Source organism: Manis pentadactyla, chromosome 4, assembly GCF_030020395.1.
Source record: "Manis pentadactyla isolate mManPen7 chromosome 4, mManPen7.hap1, whole genome shotgun sequence".
Classification (NCBI taxonomy): domain Eukaryota; kingdom Metazoa; phylum Chordata; class Mammalia; order Pholidota; family Manidae; genus Manis; species Manis pentadactyla.
Genome location: NC_080022.1, coordinates 9,119,026 through 9,139,126, shown reverse-complemented (window position 1 = coordinate 9,139,126; position 20,101 = coordinate 9,119,026). Strand labels below are relative to the sequence as shown.

Here is a 20,101-nt window from a genome sequence, read left to right as displayed (position 1 = left end):
GAACAAAACAGCATCAGACTCACAGAACCCAAGAATGGACTAACAGTTACCAAAGGGAAAGGGACTGGGGAGGATGGGTGGCAAGGGAGGGATAAGTGGGAGAAAGGGGCATTACCATTAGCAGACATAAAGTAGGGGGCGGGCACAGGGAGGGCAGTACAACAACACAGAGAAGATAAGTAGTGACTCTATAGCATCTTACTACACTGATGGACAGTGACTGTAATGGGGTATGTGGTGGGGACTTGATAATGGGGGGAGTCTAGTAACCATAATGTTGCTCATGTAGTTGTACATTAATGATACCAAAATAAAAATAAGAATAAAAAAAAGATTGGTGGCTGCCAGGGATGAGAGAAAAGGGTAATGGAAGTAACTACTTAATGGACTTGGAGTTTATCTTTGGGGTGATGCCAGTGTTCTGGACCCAGACAAAGATGGTGGCTACACAACACGAACACACTGAATGCCACCGAAGTGTTCAGTTCAAAATGGCTGATTCTGTCTTATGTAAATTTTGCTTCAATTTAAACTAAAAAGCAACGAAAACAAAACTAGTCTTCTTCCCCATGATTAGTTCTCTCCAAAAACACAAAGGAGTATCCTAATATACTACAAAAGATGGTTCAACCTCTTAGCACATGGAAATTTATCTGCTCTTTTTCTCTCCTCACTGACTGTTCAATCCATTAAACTCATAAACCTCCACCAGGATTCTTCAGTTAAAGAGCTTTGTAACCACTGGGATTCAATATGAGAACACAAAGAGAAAAACATGATTAGCGACCAGATCAAGAAGTGGTTTTTCAGGCACTAAAACACCTTCATCATGTCACACTGTTGAGTGCTATAATCTTTAAAAAGAAACAAACAAACATGACTGACTTAATTATAACAAGATAAACATGGGCACCAGAGAACTGCAACAAACAAGGAAAAGAACGGCTATCCTAAGCTCCCAATTTGATTTATTACTAGTGAAAACTGCACTCCAGGCAGAGGAGAGTCATACCACACAGACATTATTTTGTGGACTTCAAGCATATACAAAAAATATCATTCATAAGAAAAATCATTCAGGACATTTTGGAAAGGAATATGACTTTAAATGTCCTGCTCATCAGGTGATTTGTATTTGTAAAGCTAAAAATTCAGCTAGTTTCCCTGTGTCTTCACAGATAAACTTTAAATTGGCCCTGTAACCAGCACAGAAACAATGAAACTATTTACATGTTGGTAGAATGACTACTTTTTGTAAGCCCAATGTTTTGATATCTATGCACCAATCTAACAGCAGAATTAGAATAAACTCACTATTCTTCAACTAAATTTTCTAAATACAAATCATCAGATGACAGTGAAGATTATAATTCTAAGGCAATTGGAATTACTGTTGAATTAAGCTAGACCCTTAAGTGTCTGCTTTAATCGGTGTTCTCAGTGAAAGAGGGGAGTTGGAACGATGATTTGAAAAATTCTGATGAGGGTTAGTTTCAAATATGAGGTAAAACAAATATAACAAACAGCCAGAAGCATGACAATATATTTAAAATATCATCTTAAAGCAAGAAGAACTGAAAAAAATACAATAACAACAGCTTGCAGAGTTGTTAAATACTGGAATGGATTACTGGAGAGATCTTTAAAAAGAGAAGTCTTGACTCTGGATAAATTTTAATCTAGCCAGAAGACAAGGGTTTTAGACTAAAGACCTCTCAAGATAGACCCTGAGCCTAGGATCTGGTAAAGAATGGAAGGAATCTTCCTTCACCCTTCAGCCTCCTGAGAACTGCTTAAAATTTAAAACCAGTTAATAATTAGAGTCTTCTACTCTACAACAACAGTAATTTAACACCGAATTACCCAGAGAACGTGTATGTAGCAGCAATGTAAATGAAATTTTCATAATAAAGCTGTCGGTTGTCCTGGAAATCGTTCATGTTGCAGTTGATCTCGGAGGAACCTGCCCCTTTCACAGTCAGAGTGATAAAAGGTGGTAGTGCGGGTTCGTCCCAGGCATAATCCAATGAAGTCATAGGCTTCACTTCCGTTCGGAGCCTGGGTTCAGCTACACCATGCTGAGTGAACATAACCGGGACCTTCAGGATAAAGAGCACTTTCATTTAGAGTGATGCTATTGGAAAGGGATTCAGCGCCTCCTAGGTTTAAGTTCCAGATCCTTCCAAAAGAATCCTACACAGGGTATAACCACAAGTGAGGCACACCACCTCCTCTTCAGATACCTTCCTGTTCATCTTCAAATTGCAAAAAGCTCACCATTAAAGGACATGGGCAATAGCCTGTTGGATAAAGGGCTTTAAGAAGCTTTGCCACACCAAATAAATACCTGAGGGGAAAGCAGTTCTCTCCTTGCAATGTCACCTCTTCTATCCTTGCTCCCACCCTGTGATATACTTTGAACACAGAAAGGAATAAAATTTTGGAATTCAGTTAGGAAAGTCACATACCACAAGACATTGGTATTTAAAGGTGTAATTTAAAATAGAATCTAATGATTTCCATTTGGCTTCACTTGGAAGATTTATAAGAATGCTCACTGTAACTATGCACTAATAGAACTGCCCACTCCCACTGTCGCTGGATAATCTGATTCAGATTCCTCTGTTTGCAAGGAATGCCTGGAGAAGTCCCCACATCAACCAAACAATCTAGTCAGTTTTGGGGACTGAAAAGATTATTTCTTCTGGACAAGCCTGCCCAGCAATCAAAATAACCAGCAGAAACCACCTCCAAATAGTAAGGATGTTAGGGTTGTCCAGGTACAGAGATTGCTGTATAGCTTCTTTTAAACCCACGTTTAAAATGTATCTCATCATTATCTTAAAGGTAGTACATACTCCACCTTCCCACATGTGAAACAGCCTAACTGGCTCTCAACTTGACTTGATACCTTAGAAAAGTTGTCAATTCGGAAAGGAGGGGGTAACTGATGTGTGTCACTGAATGAGATTCTATAGGTAGCTCCTCGGAGGGTAATTTCCACGCGCAGGAAGAAGCATTTCCCCAGGGCATCTCTGTAGAAAAAGGAAACAGAAGAGGCTCTATTAAAAGAAGGAAACAAGTTACTGTTCACTTTCTTCTCATACTTCTCACAATCACAATATTGCTTGGACCTCGATCAACACCACTGTGTGTTCCTGGATCACATTTTAAAAGTTGGAATTGATAGTATAATCACCCAGTAGGAAAGAACTCATTCAACCCAACAGCACACTGTAACTGTACGAGATTTACAAATTTCACTTAGTAGGTTTGTTTTGGGTAATAGTATCAGTTTGGCAAATAAGTAAATATTGATTGAACTACATAAAATTGTTGTTGATATTAGACTACTTTTGACTTCACTAAAGAGTAATTCACATAGTTCAAACTAATATATCGATAACCAGGGTTTTCTCACTGTAGGACGAGGGAAGGTGAGGAAGAATCCTGTGGAATAGAGGTATCTGTATGTAATTTTTACATATGTGTATGTGTGTGTGTATTTAAATATACATATACCACTGGAGAGTACAGAAAGCTCTTCTTTGCAGAAAATTATTGGTTAACCAATGCAGAAGAAATGCGAGAATTAAAAAATCACCAATTTGCAACCACCAGTGTAATAAATGGTTCAAATAAGATCCATCAAACCACTGAGTGAAAGGTTTTCGGAAAACAGAATGTGCAACACTCTGAAATTATCTCTCTGTGAACTACTCGTTTACAAAGAAGAAAAGGTAACTTTACAACAGAAGACCTGGTGGACACCACCTCCACCAAGTGATAAGTAAATGTGGCAATACCAATAATAGGACCAACAAACGACACAGCCTTCTGTTGTGACACAATGGGAAACACAAAACATCACACAGGTAGTAATCTGACCAAAATGTTTGACCCAAATTTATATGTAGGAAGCTATCAGAAAAATCCAGAAAATAAAACATACAACAAGAAACTAGCTTGGACTCTTTAAAAAGATCAATGCCAATAAAGACAAAAAAGAGAAAAGGGACTACACTAGATTAAAGCAAAGATGATCTATCACCCAGATCCTGAACTGGGTCCTAGATGCAGGGAGAGGGATTGCCATGAAGGACATTTTAAAGGACTATTTATGAGAAAACATATCAATACTAAATTTCTTCAGTGTGTAAGGACAGTACATTGAATTAGAAAAATGTCCAGTCTTAAAAAAAAATGTCCTGTCTTTAGGTGATAAATGAAGTTTCTATGGCTGAAGTATATCACAATGACTTCAATTTACTTTCAAATGGTTCAGAAAAAAAGGATGTATGTGTGCAGGTGTGCAGAGAGAACAAGAACATACTAAATGTAAGAAACACTGAAATGTATATAAATCTAGAGAGAACAAGAACATAATAGATGTAATAAATCTTGACAAAAGATAAGGCATTTTCATTGTACTACTATTGTAAGTTTCTGTAGGCTTAAACTGTTTAAAAATGAGAAGGTGGGGAGAATAAAAGAAATGGAAGGCATGGGTATATGCTCAGTACTTTAGAACTGAACACTAAAAATACTTCAAGTTTTCATAAAAGCACACAAGTCCTCTTCCCTCACCACCAAACCTCTTACTTCCTTTCTCTCTCTTTTTTTTTTCCCAAGGTAATCTTGAGTAACTTTACTTGTTAAATTGCAGAATTGGTTTTCCCTCCTCACACAACAGATCTGGGCTGCATCTACCCAGGCAGTATATAAACCAATGATTTAGCTGCAGAATCAATTCCTCACCACCCACCCTGGAATGAGATCTTATGGGGAATACATGATACTAACAGACAAGGGTTCTGGTTGAACAAGGATGAGGGTACAGGAGCCCTGGCCTCTGAAGTTACTTCAGACCCAACAATTCCTGAGAACAGAGCCTGAAAACCACTAAACCTGATGCAAATAACTCTAAAAAGGGCCATGGCAAAGGATCATTAAGGGCACACCACTGGCCAAAACAAACAAACAAAAAAACAAAAAAATCTCAGATAATGCATATTTTTTAAAAAGTCAAACATAAACTACCCACAAAAGCAGTCAAAGGAAACACAAAAGAGCACAGAATAAAACACCCAACATATAAAGAATGGAGGAGGAGGAATAAGAAAGGAGAGAAATAAAGAATCACCAAACAGTGTTTATAATAGCTCAATAAGAGAGTTAAGTTACACGGTAAGATACTAAAGAAGCTAACCTTGAACCTTTGGTAACCACGAATCTAAAGCCTGCAATGGCAATAAGTACATATCATTCCATAGTCACCCTAAATATAAATGGACTGAATGCACCAATCAAAAGACACAGAGTAATAGCATGGATAAAAAAGCAAGACCCATCTATATGCTGCTTACAAGAGACTCACCTCAAACCCAAAGACATGCACAGACTAAAAGTCGAGGGATGGAAAAAGATATTTCATGCAAACAACAAGGAGAAAAAAGCAGGTGTTGCAGAACTAGTATCAGACAAAATAGACTTCAAAACAAAGAAACAAGAGATAAAGAAGGACATTACATAATGATAAAGGGGTGAGTCCAACAAGAAGATATAACCATTATAAATATATATGCACCCAACACAGGAGCACCAGCATATGTGAAACAAATACTAACAGAATTAAAGGAGGAAATAGAATGCAATGCACTCATTTTAGGAGACTTCAACACGCCACTCACTCCAAAGGATAGATCCACCAGACAGAAAATAAGTAAGGACACAGAGGCACTGAACAACACACTAGAACAGATGGACCTAATAGACATCTATAGAACTCTACACCCAAAAGCAACAGGATACACATTCTTCTCAAGTGCACATGGAACATTCTCCAGAATAGACCACATACTGGGCCACAAAAAGAGCCTCAGTAAATTCAAAAAGATTGAAATTCTACCAACCAACTTTTCAGACCACAAAGGTATAAAACTAGAAATAAATTGTACAAAGAAGTAAAAAGGCCCACAAACACATGGAGGCTTAACAACACGCTCCTAAATAATCAATGGATCAATGACCAAATCAAAATAGAGATCGAGCAATATATGAAAACAAATGACAACAACACCACAAAGCCCCAGCTTCTGTGGGACGCAGCGAAAGCAGTCTTAAGAGGAAAGCATATAGCAATCCAGGCATATTTAAAGAAGGAAGAACAATCCCAAATGAATAGTCTAACGTTACAATTACCGAAATTGGAAAAAGAAGAACAAATGAGGCCTAAAGTCAGCAAAAGGAGGGACATAATAAAGATGAGAGAAGAAATAAATAAAATTGAGAAGAATAAAACAATAGAAAAAAATCAATGAAACCAAGAGCTGGTTCTTTGAGAAAATAAACAAAATAGATAAGCTTCTAACCAGGCTTATTAAGAGAAAAAGAGAATCAACACACATCAACAGAATCAGAAACGAGAAAGGAAACATCATGACGGACCCCACAGAAATACAAAGAATTATTAGAGAATACTATGAAAACCTACATGCTAACAATGTGGAAAACCTAGAAGAAATGGACAACTTCCTAGAAAAATACAACCTTCCAAGACTGACGCAGAAAGAAACAGAAAATCTAAACAGACCAATTACCAGCAAAGAAATCGAATCATTAATCAAAAAACTACCCAAGAACAAAACCCCCAGGCTAGATGGATTTACCTCGGTATTTTATCAGAAATACAGAGAAGATACAATACCCATTCTCCTTAAAGTTTTCCAAAAAATAGAAGAAGACGGAATACTTCCAAACTCATTTTATGAAACAAACATCACCCTAATACCAAAACCAGGCAAGGACCCCACCAAAAAAGAAAATTACAGACCAATACCCCTGATGAACGTAGATGCAAAAAACTCAACAAAATATTAGCAAACTGAATTCAAAAATACATCAAAAGGATCATACACCATGACCAAGTGGGATTCATCCCAGGGATGCAAGGATGGCACAACATTCGAAAATCCATCAACATCATCCACTACATCAACAAAAAGAAAGACAAAAACCACACGATCATCTCCATAGATGCTGAAAAAGCATTCGACAAAATTCAACTTCCCTTCATGATAAAAACTCCCAACAAAATAGGCATAGAGGGCAAGTACCTCAACATAATAAAGGCCATATATGATAAACCCACAGCTAACATCGTACTGAACAGCGAGAGGCTGAAAGCTTTTCCTCTGAGATCGGGAACAAAACAGGGATGCCCACTCTCCCCACGCTATTCAACATAGTACTGGAGGTCATAGCCATGGCAATTAGACAAAACAAAGAAATACAAGGAATCTAGATTGGTAAAGAAGAAGTTAAACTGTCACTATTTGCAGATGACATGATATTGTACATAAAAAATCCTAAAGACTCCACTCCAAAACTACTAGAACTATTATCAGAATACAGCAAAGTTGCAGGATACAAAATTAACACACAGAAATCTGTGGCTTTCCTATACACTAACAATGAACTAATAGAAAGAGAAATCAGGAAAACATTTCCATTCACAATTGCATCAAAAAGAATAAAATATTTAGGAATAAATCTAACCAAGTACGTGAAAGACTTATACCCTGAAAACTATAAGACACTCTTAAGAGAAATTAAAGAGGTCACTAACAAATGGAAACTCATCCCATGCTCCTGGCTAGGAAGAATTAATATTGTCAAAATGGCCATCCTGCCCAAAGCAATATACAGATTTCATGCGATCCCTATCAAATTACCAACAGCATTCTTCAATGAACTGGAACAAATAGTTCAAAAATTCGTATGGAAACACCAAAGACCCTGAATAGCCAAAGCAATCCTGAGAAGGAAGAATAAGGTGGTAGGGATCTCGCACCCCAATTCAAGCTCTACTACAAAGCCACAGTAATCAAGACAATTTGGTACTGGCACAAGAACAGACCCACAGACCAGTGGAACAGAATAGAGACACCAGACATTAACCCAAACATATATGGTCAATTAATGTATGATAAAGGAGCCATGGACATACAATGGGGAAATGATAGTCTCTTCAACAGATGGTGCTGGCAAAACTGGACAGCTACATGTAAGAGAATGAAACTGGATCACTGTCTAACCCCAAACACAAAAGTAAATTCAAAATGGATCAAAGACCTGAATGTAAGTCATGAAACCATAAAACTCTTAGAGAAAAACATAGGCAAAAATCTCTTGGACATAAACACGAGCGACTTCTTCATGAACATATCTCCCTGGGCAAGGGAAACAAAAGCAAAAATGAACAAGTGGGACTATAACAAGCTGAAAACCTTCTGTACAGCAAAGGACACCATCAATAGAACAAAAAGGTATCCTACAGTGTGGGAGAATATATTCATAAATGACATATTCGATAAAGGGTTGACATCCAAAATACATAAAGAGTTCACACACCTCAACAAACAAAAAGCAAATAATCCAATTCAAAAATGGGCAGAGGAGCTGAACAGACACTTCTCCAAAGAAAAAATTCAGATGGCCAACAGACACATGAAAAGATGCTCCACATCGCTAATCATCAAAGAAATGCAAATTAAAACCACAGTGAGATATCACTTCACACCAGAAAGGATGGCTACCATCCAAAAGACAAACAACAAATGTTGGCGAGGATGTGGAAAAAGGGGAACCCTCCTACACTGCTGGTGGGAATGTAAAGTAGTTCAACCATTGTGGAAAGCAGTATGGAGGTTCCTCAAAAAGCTCAAAATAGACATACCATTTGACCCAGGAATTCCACTTCTAGGAATTTACCCTAAGAATGCAGCAGCCCAGTTTGAAAAAGAAGATGTGGTACATATACACAATGGAATATTATTCAGCCATAAGAAGAAAACAAATCTTACCATTTGGAACAACATGGAAGGAGCTAGAGGGTATTATGCTCAGTGAATAAGCCAGGCAGAGAGAGACAAGTACCCAATGATTTCACTCATATGTGGAATATAAGAACAAAGAAAACCTGAAGGAACAAAACAGCAGCAGAATCACAGAACCGAAGAATGGACTAACAGTTACCAAAGGGAAAGGGACTGGGCAGGATGGATGGGAAGGGAGGGATAAGGGCAGGGAAAAAGAAAGGGGGCATTATGATTAGCATGTATAGTGTGGGGGGGCACGGGGAGGGCTGTACAACACAGAGAAGATGAGTAGTGATTCTATAGCATCTTACTACGCTGATGGGCAGTGACTGTAATGGGGATTGTGGAGGGGACTTGGTGAAGGGGTGAGCCTAGTAAACATAATGTTCTGCATGTAATTGTAGATTAATGATAACAAAATCAAAAAGAAATAAATAAATAAATGAAAGAACCAATCCATTAAAAAAAAAAGTCAAACATAGATACTATTTTGGATCATCTATTAGCCATTTCTCTATTCCATTACAACAGTGTTCTCAAAGAAAAACTAACCACAAAGTACAAAAGTTTAAATTTTGCTTCTAAATGTGTTGAAATAGCACCAATTTTAGTGCCTCTGGCTTCAAAAGCAGAGGACCCAAAGAAACGAAAAGGCATCCCCACTCATGGATTGGAAGACTTAAGATATCAATGCTACCCAAAGTGGATCTACAGATTTAAGGCAATTCCTAACAAAATCCCAAGTGTTTTCTTCCCATGAAATAGAAACAATTCAGATAGCATCACAAAAACTCCAAACAGCCAAAATAACCTTGAAAAAGAACAGAACAAAGTTGGAAGTCTCACCCTTTCTAATGTCAAAAATTATTACAAAGCTAGAGTAATCACAACAGTGTGATACTGGCATAAAGAAAGATATATGGATGAATAGAACAGAAAGCCCAGAAATAAACCCTCACATAATTTGTAAAGGGTGCCTAAACCATTCCATGGGAAAAGGAGAGTCTTTTCAACAAATGGTGCTCGGGAAAATGGATATCCACGAATAAAAGAATGGAGTTGGACCCTTAACTAACACCATTTACAAACATTAACTCAAAATGGATCAAAGATCAAAAATGTAAGATATAGAAATATAAAACTTGCAAAAGAAACCATAGGGTAAAAGGTTTATGATATGGATTTGGCAACAATCCTTTTATTATGACACCAAAAGTGCAGGCAAGAAAAGTTAAAACAGGTAAGTTGGATTACATCAAAATTTTCAATTACTATACATCAAGAACACAACAGAGTGGAAAGGCAATGTGTGGAATGAGAGAAAATATACACAAATCATATATCTTTATAAGGTGCTAATATCCAGAATATATATAAAGGACTCCTACAACTTAATAACAAAAAAAAAACTCAAACAATCCAATTAAAAAATGGGCAAAGGACTTGAATACATATCATCTAAAGAAGACATACTAATGGCTAACAGGCATATGAAAAGATCAACATTACTAATTATTAGGGAATCAAACCATAATGAGATACCACTTTAGACCTATTAGAATGGCTATTATTAAAAAAGCAGAAAATAACAAGTGTTGGTAAGGATGTGGAGAAACTGGAACTCCTGTGCCATGTTGATAAGAATGTAAAATGGTACAGTTGCAGTGGAAAAGAGAATGGCAGTTCCTCAAAGAATTAAGACAGAATGATCCAATAATTCTACTTCTGAGTATATACCCAAAAAAAAATGAAAGCAGGGACTCAAAGAGATATCTGCACGGCCATGTTCATAGCAGTACTATTCACAATAGTCAAAGGTGGAAGCAGCCCAAATGTCTATCAGTGGGTGGATGGATAAACAACATGGGGTATAACATACTATGGAGTATTATTTAGCACTAAAAATGAAGGAAATTCTGACACATATCACAACATGGATGACCCTTGAGAATATGATGTTAAGAGAAATAAGCCAGTCACAGAAAGACAAATACTGTGTGACTGCAGCCACCTGAGATACGGAGAGTCATCAGATTCACAGAGGAAGTAGAAGAGTGGTTGCCAGGAGCTGGAGAAGGAGGAAATGGAGAGTCGTTCCGTGGGTGCAGAGGATCAGTTTACAAGAGGAAAGAGTTCTGGAGATGAGCTGCACAACAATACGAATATACTTAACACCAGTGAACTTAAAAAAGGTAAGATGGTAAATTTTATGCTATTGTGCCTGAGACCCACAAAATAACCTCTGGGTCTCTGTGTTATCTTTCTTATATGGCCTAGGTATTTTACCACAATTAAAAAATTTTTAATACTTTTTAAATAAAAAAGCATCTGAGGATAAGAAAGGGAAGAGCCATCCTATGCTAGTTACAGCTGAATTTGGTTGATTTTTCTTAATATGGTGTTGAGGGTCACTGGGTTGGGCAAAGAAGGCCAGAAGATTTACTGAAATTGAATCAACAAGAGAAGTCTGTGCAATGTGTAAGAACAGACAAAAACACTGATAATCAGCGCTACCTGCTAAAGAAGAGAGAATTCTCAGAGGTGCAGGCAATCATGAGTTCAGTGCTACCCCCTGGACTTCTGTGACCTCAGACCATAGCAACTACATGAAGGCCAAAACTACCCACATTCTCTTTGACTCACTCCATCAAATTCTCTCATACTTACCTGGTCTTTACAAGTTTTAAGGCCTTTTCTAAGCCAGAAACATATGTGCCCATTTCATGAAGAATAGATTAGTGAGTAGATTACTATTCACTACTTACTGTTTACAGCTTTACAGATGTTCAAAATTTTTATGGTATGTATAGCTTACTATTTACATTACTGCACCTCAAACAAGGCTATTTTTTGCCTAAATATAGTCTCTGAACTTACCTCATGTTGATATGGAAGGAATTATTCTTGTTGACTTCAAACCCTCCAGACCAAATACAATTGGGAACATCCATCAATCTGACACATAATAGCTGATCATAGTCATTCCGAGGCCAATGGAACACCACACTGGAACCAGGCAGGGTGGAAATGTAACCTTCAGGATTGGCTGTTCCCTAAAACACAAAGGACCACTGGCTTTAGTCAGCAAGTCATATCAAGACAGTAAATGTTTACTGAGTACCTCCTCTGAGCCCTGCCCTCTACCAGGAGCTATTTAGGGTATTAAATGCACAAAATGGTTCCTCACATCACAAAAGTACAGTGTTGATGGCAAGATAAGCCAAAATATTAAAACTCACTGTTCTCTCAAATAAACACTAGTCATTCTTCAAATGCACACTGCTTACCTGTCCCCTGGCAAATTCCCTCTGTGCAAATGCAAGTTTGTGAGATGATTTATTATCCAACAGGTAACGAGGGGCAAAGATGACCATACAGGTGTCAATGTATCGACCTCGGCCTGTCTTGACATCAATACCTACAAATAACAAGAACAACTTCCATGAGCTAATCAAAAGAAAGAAAATCCATAGTCTGACAAAAACAGCCTTCATGATTACTTAGTTTCTCTGAGAAAACAATTATATCACCCAGACAGGCTGTCAAGCCTTTCAAGAATGGAATGAATATGGCAATTGTACTCAAAAGTATTATGCTTTATTCCCATTTAGGCCTTAAAAAGTCTCAGGGGCAATAGCAATATCCCATAATTCCTAGCTGCTGCCTAAGGGAGGGTACGATTATAATAAAAACGAAATCACGCAGGTGTTCAGTCACAGATACCTTTGTTTTCCTTTTATGAAGTTGATTACTAAGACAGTTTATGTAATACATTTCTGCTTACAACTGGGACACAGAATTCCCTCCTAAAAAACCTGCCCTTTTTACATGGTACAGTAGAAATTTCAGGTTACTTAATTATATTCTGAACTCCAATAACTCTTCTTTAGTATTTTCTTTTAGCCCACTGTCCAAGAATCCAGCTGAAACATAATGCTGAATATTATGGAATTTATTCATTCATAAATGTTTTCAGCACCTACCATGCACTAAAAAAAAGGCAAACAAAGCATATCAAGAAGAAAGTCATAATCAGTTAGAAGGAAATCTCAAAACACCAGGTTACAAAGAAAGAAAAAAATTAAATAGCACTGAATTATCTTAAAAACTGATGACTTTTAAAAAATACAAAATTCAGTGGGATGAATTATTCATTCAGATAGTAAATATAGCAACTATATTTCAGGCAGTGGGCTAAGTTCTGGTTATACAATGATATAAAAATATTTATAGTAGAGATAATAAAAATAATACTTATTGAACTCTCAATACATGCTACACTTTCTACTATAGGCTCTACATTTAATTCTTGTAAGAACCTTATGAGTTGGGTATTTTCATTCTTTCCATTTTACAGATGAGGAAACTAAGGCATGGAAAGCTCAGTAACTTGCCCTAGGTCACGCAGCCAGTAGGTGGTATAGCTGGGGTTCAAACCAAGGCCGCCTTCCTCCAGAGCCCTTGTTCATATCATGATGTGACATATATAAGGACCTAAGCATCAAGAACCATAATATTCCAATCTACTAATTCCATAATTCACTTGAAAAATCTGATGTTTCTTTAATAAAAGTCTTCATAATACCTCAAAGATCTGATGTTTCTTTAAGATAAGCCTTCAAAATACCTAAAAGACTGAGCAAGTAACAAAAACCTCTGAAAATATTATCTGAGAAATGCTAAGTCACACTGGAACTGGGGGCTCTGCCCTATCACTTCTCTTCCTGTGACATACAGAAAGCATTGCCAGAAATCAACATTACCATGGCCACGTGATCTCAATCAATACAAAGCCTGTCTATAAAAGGTATGTTTAATTTGATATTATAAAAAAGAGTCTACTGTACCAAGACTCAATTTTTGGGGGGAAAAAAAGGTGGGTTTTGTTTTCCTTTTTATCTAGTTTCCCTGGCCAACTTCCAATAAATGAATAGCTGATAAGATAAAAATGTACAAAATCCTTCTTTTTGAAGATACATGTGAGGTTAACTGGCAAGGCCTTTCCTGGCTTTTCAATTCTAAGACTGTGCTTTAAACTTTCCTGATAGGAAGCTACTTATCTATCCAATTCTTCAAAAATATTCAAGAGATTCCACAAATTCCCTTGATATTACAGGCTAACATCTACCAAACCTTAAGAATTATAAAGTCCTATCTTAGCCCATCCCCTTTATTCCTTTCTTTGGTGTAACAGCAAAATTCAAATCACAGTCTTGTCCCTGAAAACAGATGTAATAATTTTTAATGAATGTTCCTACCACATAAGTGTACATAGGCATTCACTGCAATTTGTGATTGGAGAGCTCAATTTGCCTCTTGGCAAGAATCCTGTGGCTCCTTGGTGCTGGCTGCTTTAGAAGGCACAGGCTCCACTTCCCCACCAGTATGTCCCAACTATAGCTTTCAGGCAACCTGTGGTAGCTTGCTTTGGAGCTGTACCAAGGACAAGATACCCCAGCAGAGAGGCAAACACAGCATGCAGCAGCCTTTGCCTATTCAGGAAGCGGAGCAAACAAATGTGAGAAAAAGTAAAGAAAATGATCCTCAGCTGGAGGATCAAATAAAGTTTATTCTTCTATGAAAATACCTTAGTGTCAACTTTAAGGGAGACAGCTCCCAAGTCAACAATATCCCTGGCTCTCCATGGGATTCAAGGTAAACAGCCAAATGACACCACCTCAGTTTTTCCTTCTAGAACATTAGCTCTTTATATCTACACTGTCTAATACCATAGCCAATAGTCATGTATGGCTATTTAAATTCATTAAAATTAAGTAAAATGAAAAATTCAATTTTTTCGTCATACCACATTTCTTATAACACTCTCAAGTGCTTGGCAGCCACATGCAACTACTGCCTCTCTTCTGGACAGTGCAAAACTGAACAGTGCCATCACCACAGAGAGTTCATTGGACAGAATGGTTCTAGATATTTTACAACATTCAACACTAAACAGTGCTTTGAGATCTTTGGAAATTATATACTAAAGGAAGGCTGCACTGCTAAAATTTTAAACCTGAGGCATATTTAAATCAAATTTACCTTAACCCTTCAGAAAATCTTCTGCGTGTTCCAGGTGGCTAGGAGGTATATATGGACAATATTCTCCCCTTCCCTCACCACCTCTACCTCTGTAATCTGAGCTAATTTACAGGCTTCTAATTACCATAACCACCAAGTGCACTTTATTTTCTGCTTCAAATGTGTATGCCCCCCACCCCACCCCATCGTACTCCTACTTCTGACCCAGACTTCCCCTTTGCATCTGGGCAAGTCACTTAACCTCTCTGCTTCAGTTTCAAGGAGAACAATGCTTCTTACCCTCTTAGGGTTTGCAAGTTTTAATGAATGCGTGGGAAATGCTTGGAGGATGAAAAGCACTCTAAGTGTTCCTATTATTCCCATGAAAAACAAGGATTCAAGCCAAACTGATACTTTTTCTGACACAGGTGAGTTTGAAATTAAACAGAGCCCCAGAGCTCAAAAGGGCAGTGTTTAGGTGACTCCTTAGATCCGGAGGAGAACGGATCTGCATTGATATCGACCTAGAACTCACAGAACAGATATCTGACCCAATGCCAAATAAAAAAAACAGCACTTGCAGCCAGGCCAAAATGCATGGCCAGCCTATTCCTCCAAGCCTGAGGTCATTGGCCAATGGTCTGATTCTCCCACTGCCCCACATATAACCCACCAATGTTATAGATCAGCCCTGGGCGGTTTCCTTGCTGGATGACTTTCAAAGCTCGGACACCACTACCACCATCCAGTGAGAAGCCCTGACACCAGCCCGGCATGCCTTCAGGATGAGTCCCCCTTCCGATTCTCATCGTGCAGCTGTGGGGCAGAAAAGCAAACATGTACATATTCATCTATGAGAAAGTCTTATCAACCTGTCCTAATCAGGAAGCACTGCAGTAGCTGTCACCTGAAATCAGGCTCTGTATGGACTCTTCCTCACTGTCATGTGATTCCCACATACAGCAAAGAAACTATCAGTGGTCAAAAACTCTTATCTTAGAGGTACAACATGGGAAATGTACTGATGTCCACTACCAAAAACTTTAGGATAAAACATTATATTCTATGAGCATAAGTCAATGAGGAAAAGTTACAATATCCTCTGAAAAACAAGGATTCAAGGCAAACTGATACTTCCCTGACTCAAATGTTTCAAAGATTCATGAAATATCTTGAACATAAAAGAAAATGTATATATAGTTCTGTACATACAAGAAAACTATGTACAGAAGATGCAGCTAATGGTCCGGTCCTTCTAAGGCCTGGTACTATTCAAGGGCAAAGCACTGTTGAGTTGGCCAGGGCTTGTCATGTTTCTGTAAGCATAATTCCTGAATGTGTGTTTCGGCTCTACCACTAACAAGCAGTGTAACCATGGGCAGGTGACTCTCTCTCTCTGCCTCAGTTTCCTCATCTTAAAAAAAAACAATATTTCCTGCCCTGCCTAATCCATTGGAATGTTGGGAAAATCAAATGAGATGGTCTATGTGGGAATGCTTTGAGAAATGTGAATTCCCTGGATAAAACAAACTGTGTTATGAATGTCAAATCCAAACTAAGACTGTCAAAATCCTTTCAGGAAAAGAGTGAGTCTGGGCTCACAACCATTGTCAAGTGGCTGTCTGTAACTCCTACCACGTCCAGCACCCTAGTCAATCCTTTCCTGACTCTAGCACCAGCCTAGAAGCCAGCTCCCCTCTACAGATGCACCTGCATCCACTGGCAGGTAGTGCTCCCTGAGCCTTCCTAATACTTAGTACCTGGTACTATGTTTGTCGCACACTTCGACAGATAAGAGGGTGGGGCATTTGCGCAGCATCAGACACACCCACTTATTTTTGGATTAAGGCTACAAATTAGAAGACTCCTGTGAAAAAGAGAATGTCCAATCCAAGAACAAAAGTGAATTAATGCTACCATATGTTAAAAGGGCATGTCATCTAATCCTCTCAATTGTTACTTTTCTCTGCCTTTAAACACGCAGTGAGTGGTCTGAGATCTAGAAATGGCACATTTTATTTCAAGTCAAAGAGATGGATTTCAAAACCTTACACAAATGACCTGGACTGGATTAGTGGGGCAGAGGCTATACCAATGTGCCCATCTGTCTCCCCTCTGACACCTGCTCCTCTGCCTGTGCTGAGAGCTTACAGGGGAAGAAAACTGTGCAGAGGAGAGATGAGAATATGTGGGTTTCTCTGCCTGCATGGTAGAGTTATGAATAGAACTACTTCAATACATGTAAAATGAAACTAGCTTTCATTATAAACCAACCAAATGGTTTATTTTCAATATCAAATCACACAGAAATTAGATCCGAAAAAATCCCATTAGGTCATGGTCCTACTCCCCTGCCAAGTCGGGATTGTTATCTACAGTGCATTTCTACTTACATAGATATACTATAGCCTTTGCTAAATTTTTCCCTTCCCTAGGAGCTTATTTCCCCTTCCCATAAATAACTGTACTCACAGGTTTGGCTGCTCTTTGTCAGCATAGCAGAATAAAAGAGGGCTCAGGCTCCGAGCCAGCTCATGTTCCTCAAACTGGCCGGCAGCATCTGTTTTTGCATTGTCCTGTCTGAAGATCAGTGGCAACCCTTTAGGAAGGAGGGGAAGAGTTTATATCAGTCCCACCCAGTCTATCCAAGACAGATGAACACAGTAAAAAGAAAAAAAAAGAGGTCAAGGGGGAAAATAGTGAAAATTGAATTTATTTACAGGGCACAGCTTATGGTCTCAAAGGACAGTTTCAACAATGATTAAGCACTTATTATGGAAGCAGGGAAGTTTCAGCAGCTTGGACTGTTGAAGTAATCTATTTGCATTGGCTCCACTCGGTTTAGCTGCTCAAGTAAGTCTGAATTCCCATGCCCAATGCCAGAGGCCTACTTGAGCGGCCTCTGTACATACCTGTTTTGTTAATCAACCAGTATGGAGCAGAAATGAAGATCTTTAAGGATCCTTCTGCTCGACACACAATCCGGATGGTGAGGTTCAGCTGCCGTCGGTTAATGTCATAAAGCCGCATTCTGACCATATAATTTTGGGTTCCAGGTGGAATGAGCAGCTCTTTACAGAGTGGGAAATTCTCCAGCGATACCCCTAAAGCAGATACATACGAGCTATTGTCTTTCTGGGTTCTCAGTTAGTTTGTCAAAAAAGCCCTCGGCCAAACACAATTAGATTCCTTTTGGAAGAATCGATAACTATGCATCTAACTGGCAAGACTCTCATTAGAATGGCCATTTTCCTTCAGTGGCGAAAGAATAAATATGAAGCAAACCAGATGGCCTGGAACTCAAACTAGTAAGTCTGAACTGCATAACTAGAAGGATAATATCAAAAAGCTATCAATAACAGCTATGATTATTAAAGAGCTTATTATACATCAGACTGTACTGGGTGCCTAAAACAAAGCAAAGGCAAGTATAGGGTAAGAGTCAAGGTTTCTGCAGCCAAAACTGCCTGTGTTCAGATTCCCAGTCTGTCCTTAACAGCAGTGTAATTTAGGGCAAGCTATTTTAATTAGCCTTGCTGTGTCTGACCTGCCAGGGGGATAATAATAGTATCTATACCACAGGATTGTTATTAAAGTGATAATCCATGTAAAGCATGACTGATGATCGAGTTTGGGTGTGCACACAGCAGTGGTGGGGTGGGAAGACATTTCCATTTTATACAGGGGCTCAAGACACATGTGTTGAGGAAATACTTAAAGGTCAGAGCAAAGATCTATTTTCTTCAGAATGGACAACTAGCATTGCACTATTTTTCGTTGCTAAATTAAGCTCAAGAAATTATATATTCGTTGAAATGTGAGACCACACTGCTAAGTTCAGTGAGTTCCAGTTTCCTCATCTGTAAAATGGGGTAACCGCTATCTCTCTGCCTGAAACGTGCACTGTTTGAAGATCAAATGAGGTGATATAGTGAAATCACTTAAAAAACTATAAAAAGATAAATATCTAAGTCATTATTAATTTAATACCTCTATAAACAGCCTTACCGAAACATCCTTTCTGCTCAAATTCCAGAAGTACCTGTTTACCCTAAGTGTTATAAATATGACTCTACCTTGACTTCATTCATCCCAACAACTGAAAATTGCTCAATGCATTAAACATTCTAAACCCCAGTTTGTTCATCAGTAAATGGGACAAATAACCATTGTTATAAGGATTACATAAGACCATGTGTGTGAAAGCACTTGACGTAATCCCTGGAGTACACTACGTGCTTAGCAATGTTTTTCCCTGTTCTGAGAAGAGAAGAAAATTTTGCTCATTTTACAGCCAGAAAAAGTACAGTAAGAAAAGAGGAAACAACTTCCTACGGTCACACATCAGGTGAGCAGGCTCTGCTGAGCACTTCCTCTGAAATTTTTTAGATTTGTTCAGTTTTTCTCTTTCAATAATTTTCTTAGAAGTTTTTTTTTTTTTGCTGCATAAATCCTTTGAGCTGGCTTATGAGATATCATGGGTGTTACAGTTTCTCCAGAATGTTTACCAAATCATCACAAAATACTCAGCGACATTTTCACAGAATTACAACAAATGATTATTTGACTAAATCCTTACCCAGTTCAATGTTCTGGGATGTATCAGCTGTGTGGAGAGCCACCTCTTTGCCGGGTTTCAATGTCCCATTAATTGGCATTCCTTTAACGTAAAAGTCAAGTTCACATGGTAGCAAGTTGCAGATTACTACAGTTGGCAAGAGATATATGGTGTGCCCCGGCTGTCTGAAAATCTGTTTTGCACTGTCAGAAAATATGTGTGAGGGCATGTAATCTGGATAATTCTCTTTCTTTATGGCTACACAAAACCTATGAAGACAAAATGGCATAGAAACTATCAGCCTAAATGAAGAACTTAAATTTTTTCTCTTTATCTGAGTATGAAAAAGCATAACATTAAAATGGTTCAATAGTTCAACAAGATATTTACAATTTTCAATCCAAACACATTTACTAAGGTACAATTAAGTCACACTAAAATGTACAGATTTTCAATGTTCAATTTGGTGAGTTTTTGACAATTACATACATCTCTATAACCACCACCCAAAACCAGTTTTAGAACATTTTTCTCACTCGAGACAACTCCCTCATAACCCTTTCTAATCATATCCTTCTCCCATCATTAAAGCAACCACTGTTTGATTTTATCACTGTAGATTATACTTTCTTAAACTGCACAT

General features: G+C 38.1%; 1 protein-coding gene across 16 annotated transcripts in view; it reads right to left on the bottom strand.

Annotated features, from left to right (window-relative positions):
• Positions 1-20,101, bottom strand: part of VPS13D (vacuolar protein sorting 13 homolog D) — a 286,614-nt gene that overhangs the window by 147,447 nt on the left and 119,066 nt on the right. For all 16 annotated transcript variants that reach the window (XR_008996895.1, XR_008996896.1, XM_057499741.1 and 13 more), the window contains 8 exons: positions 19,480-19,727; positions 17,813-18,004; positions 17,373-17,499; positions 15,574-15,716; positions 12,167-12,297; positions 11,757-11,932; positions 2,912-3,035; positions 1,864-2,099 (listed from right to left, as the gene is read on the bottom strand). Coding sequence is in view for 14 of the 16 variants with exons in the window: in XM_057499741.1 (XP_057355724.1) it covers positions 1,864-2,099; positions 2,912-3,035; positions 11,757-11,932; positions 12,167-12,297; positions 15,574-15,716; positions 17,373-17,499; positions 17,813-18,004; positions 19,480-19,727 (1,377 nt within the window). In the remaining 2 variants the exon portion in view is untranslated. The remainder of the gene's footprint in view (positions 1-1,863; positions 2,100-2,911; positions 3,036-11,756; positions 11,933-12,166; positions 12,298-15,573; positions 15,717-17,372; positions 17,500-17,812; positions 18,005-19,479; positions 19,728-20,101) is intronic.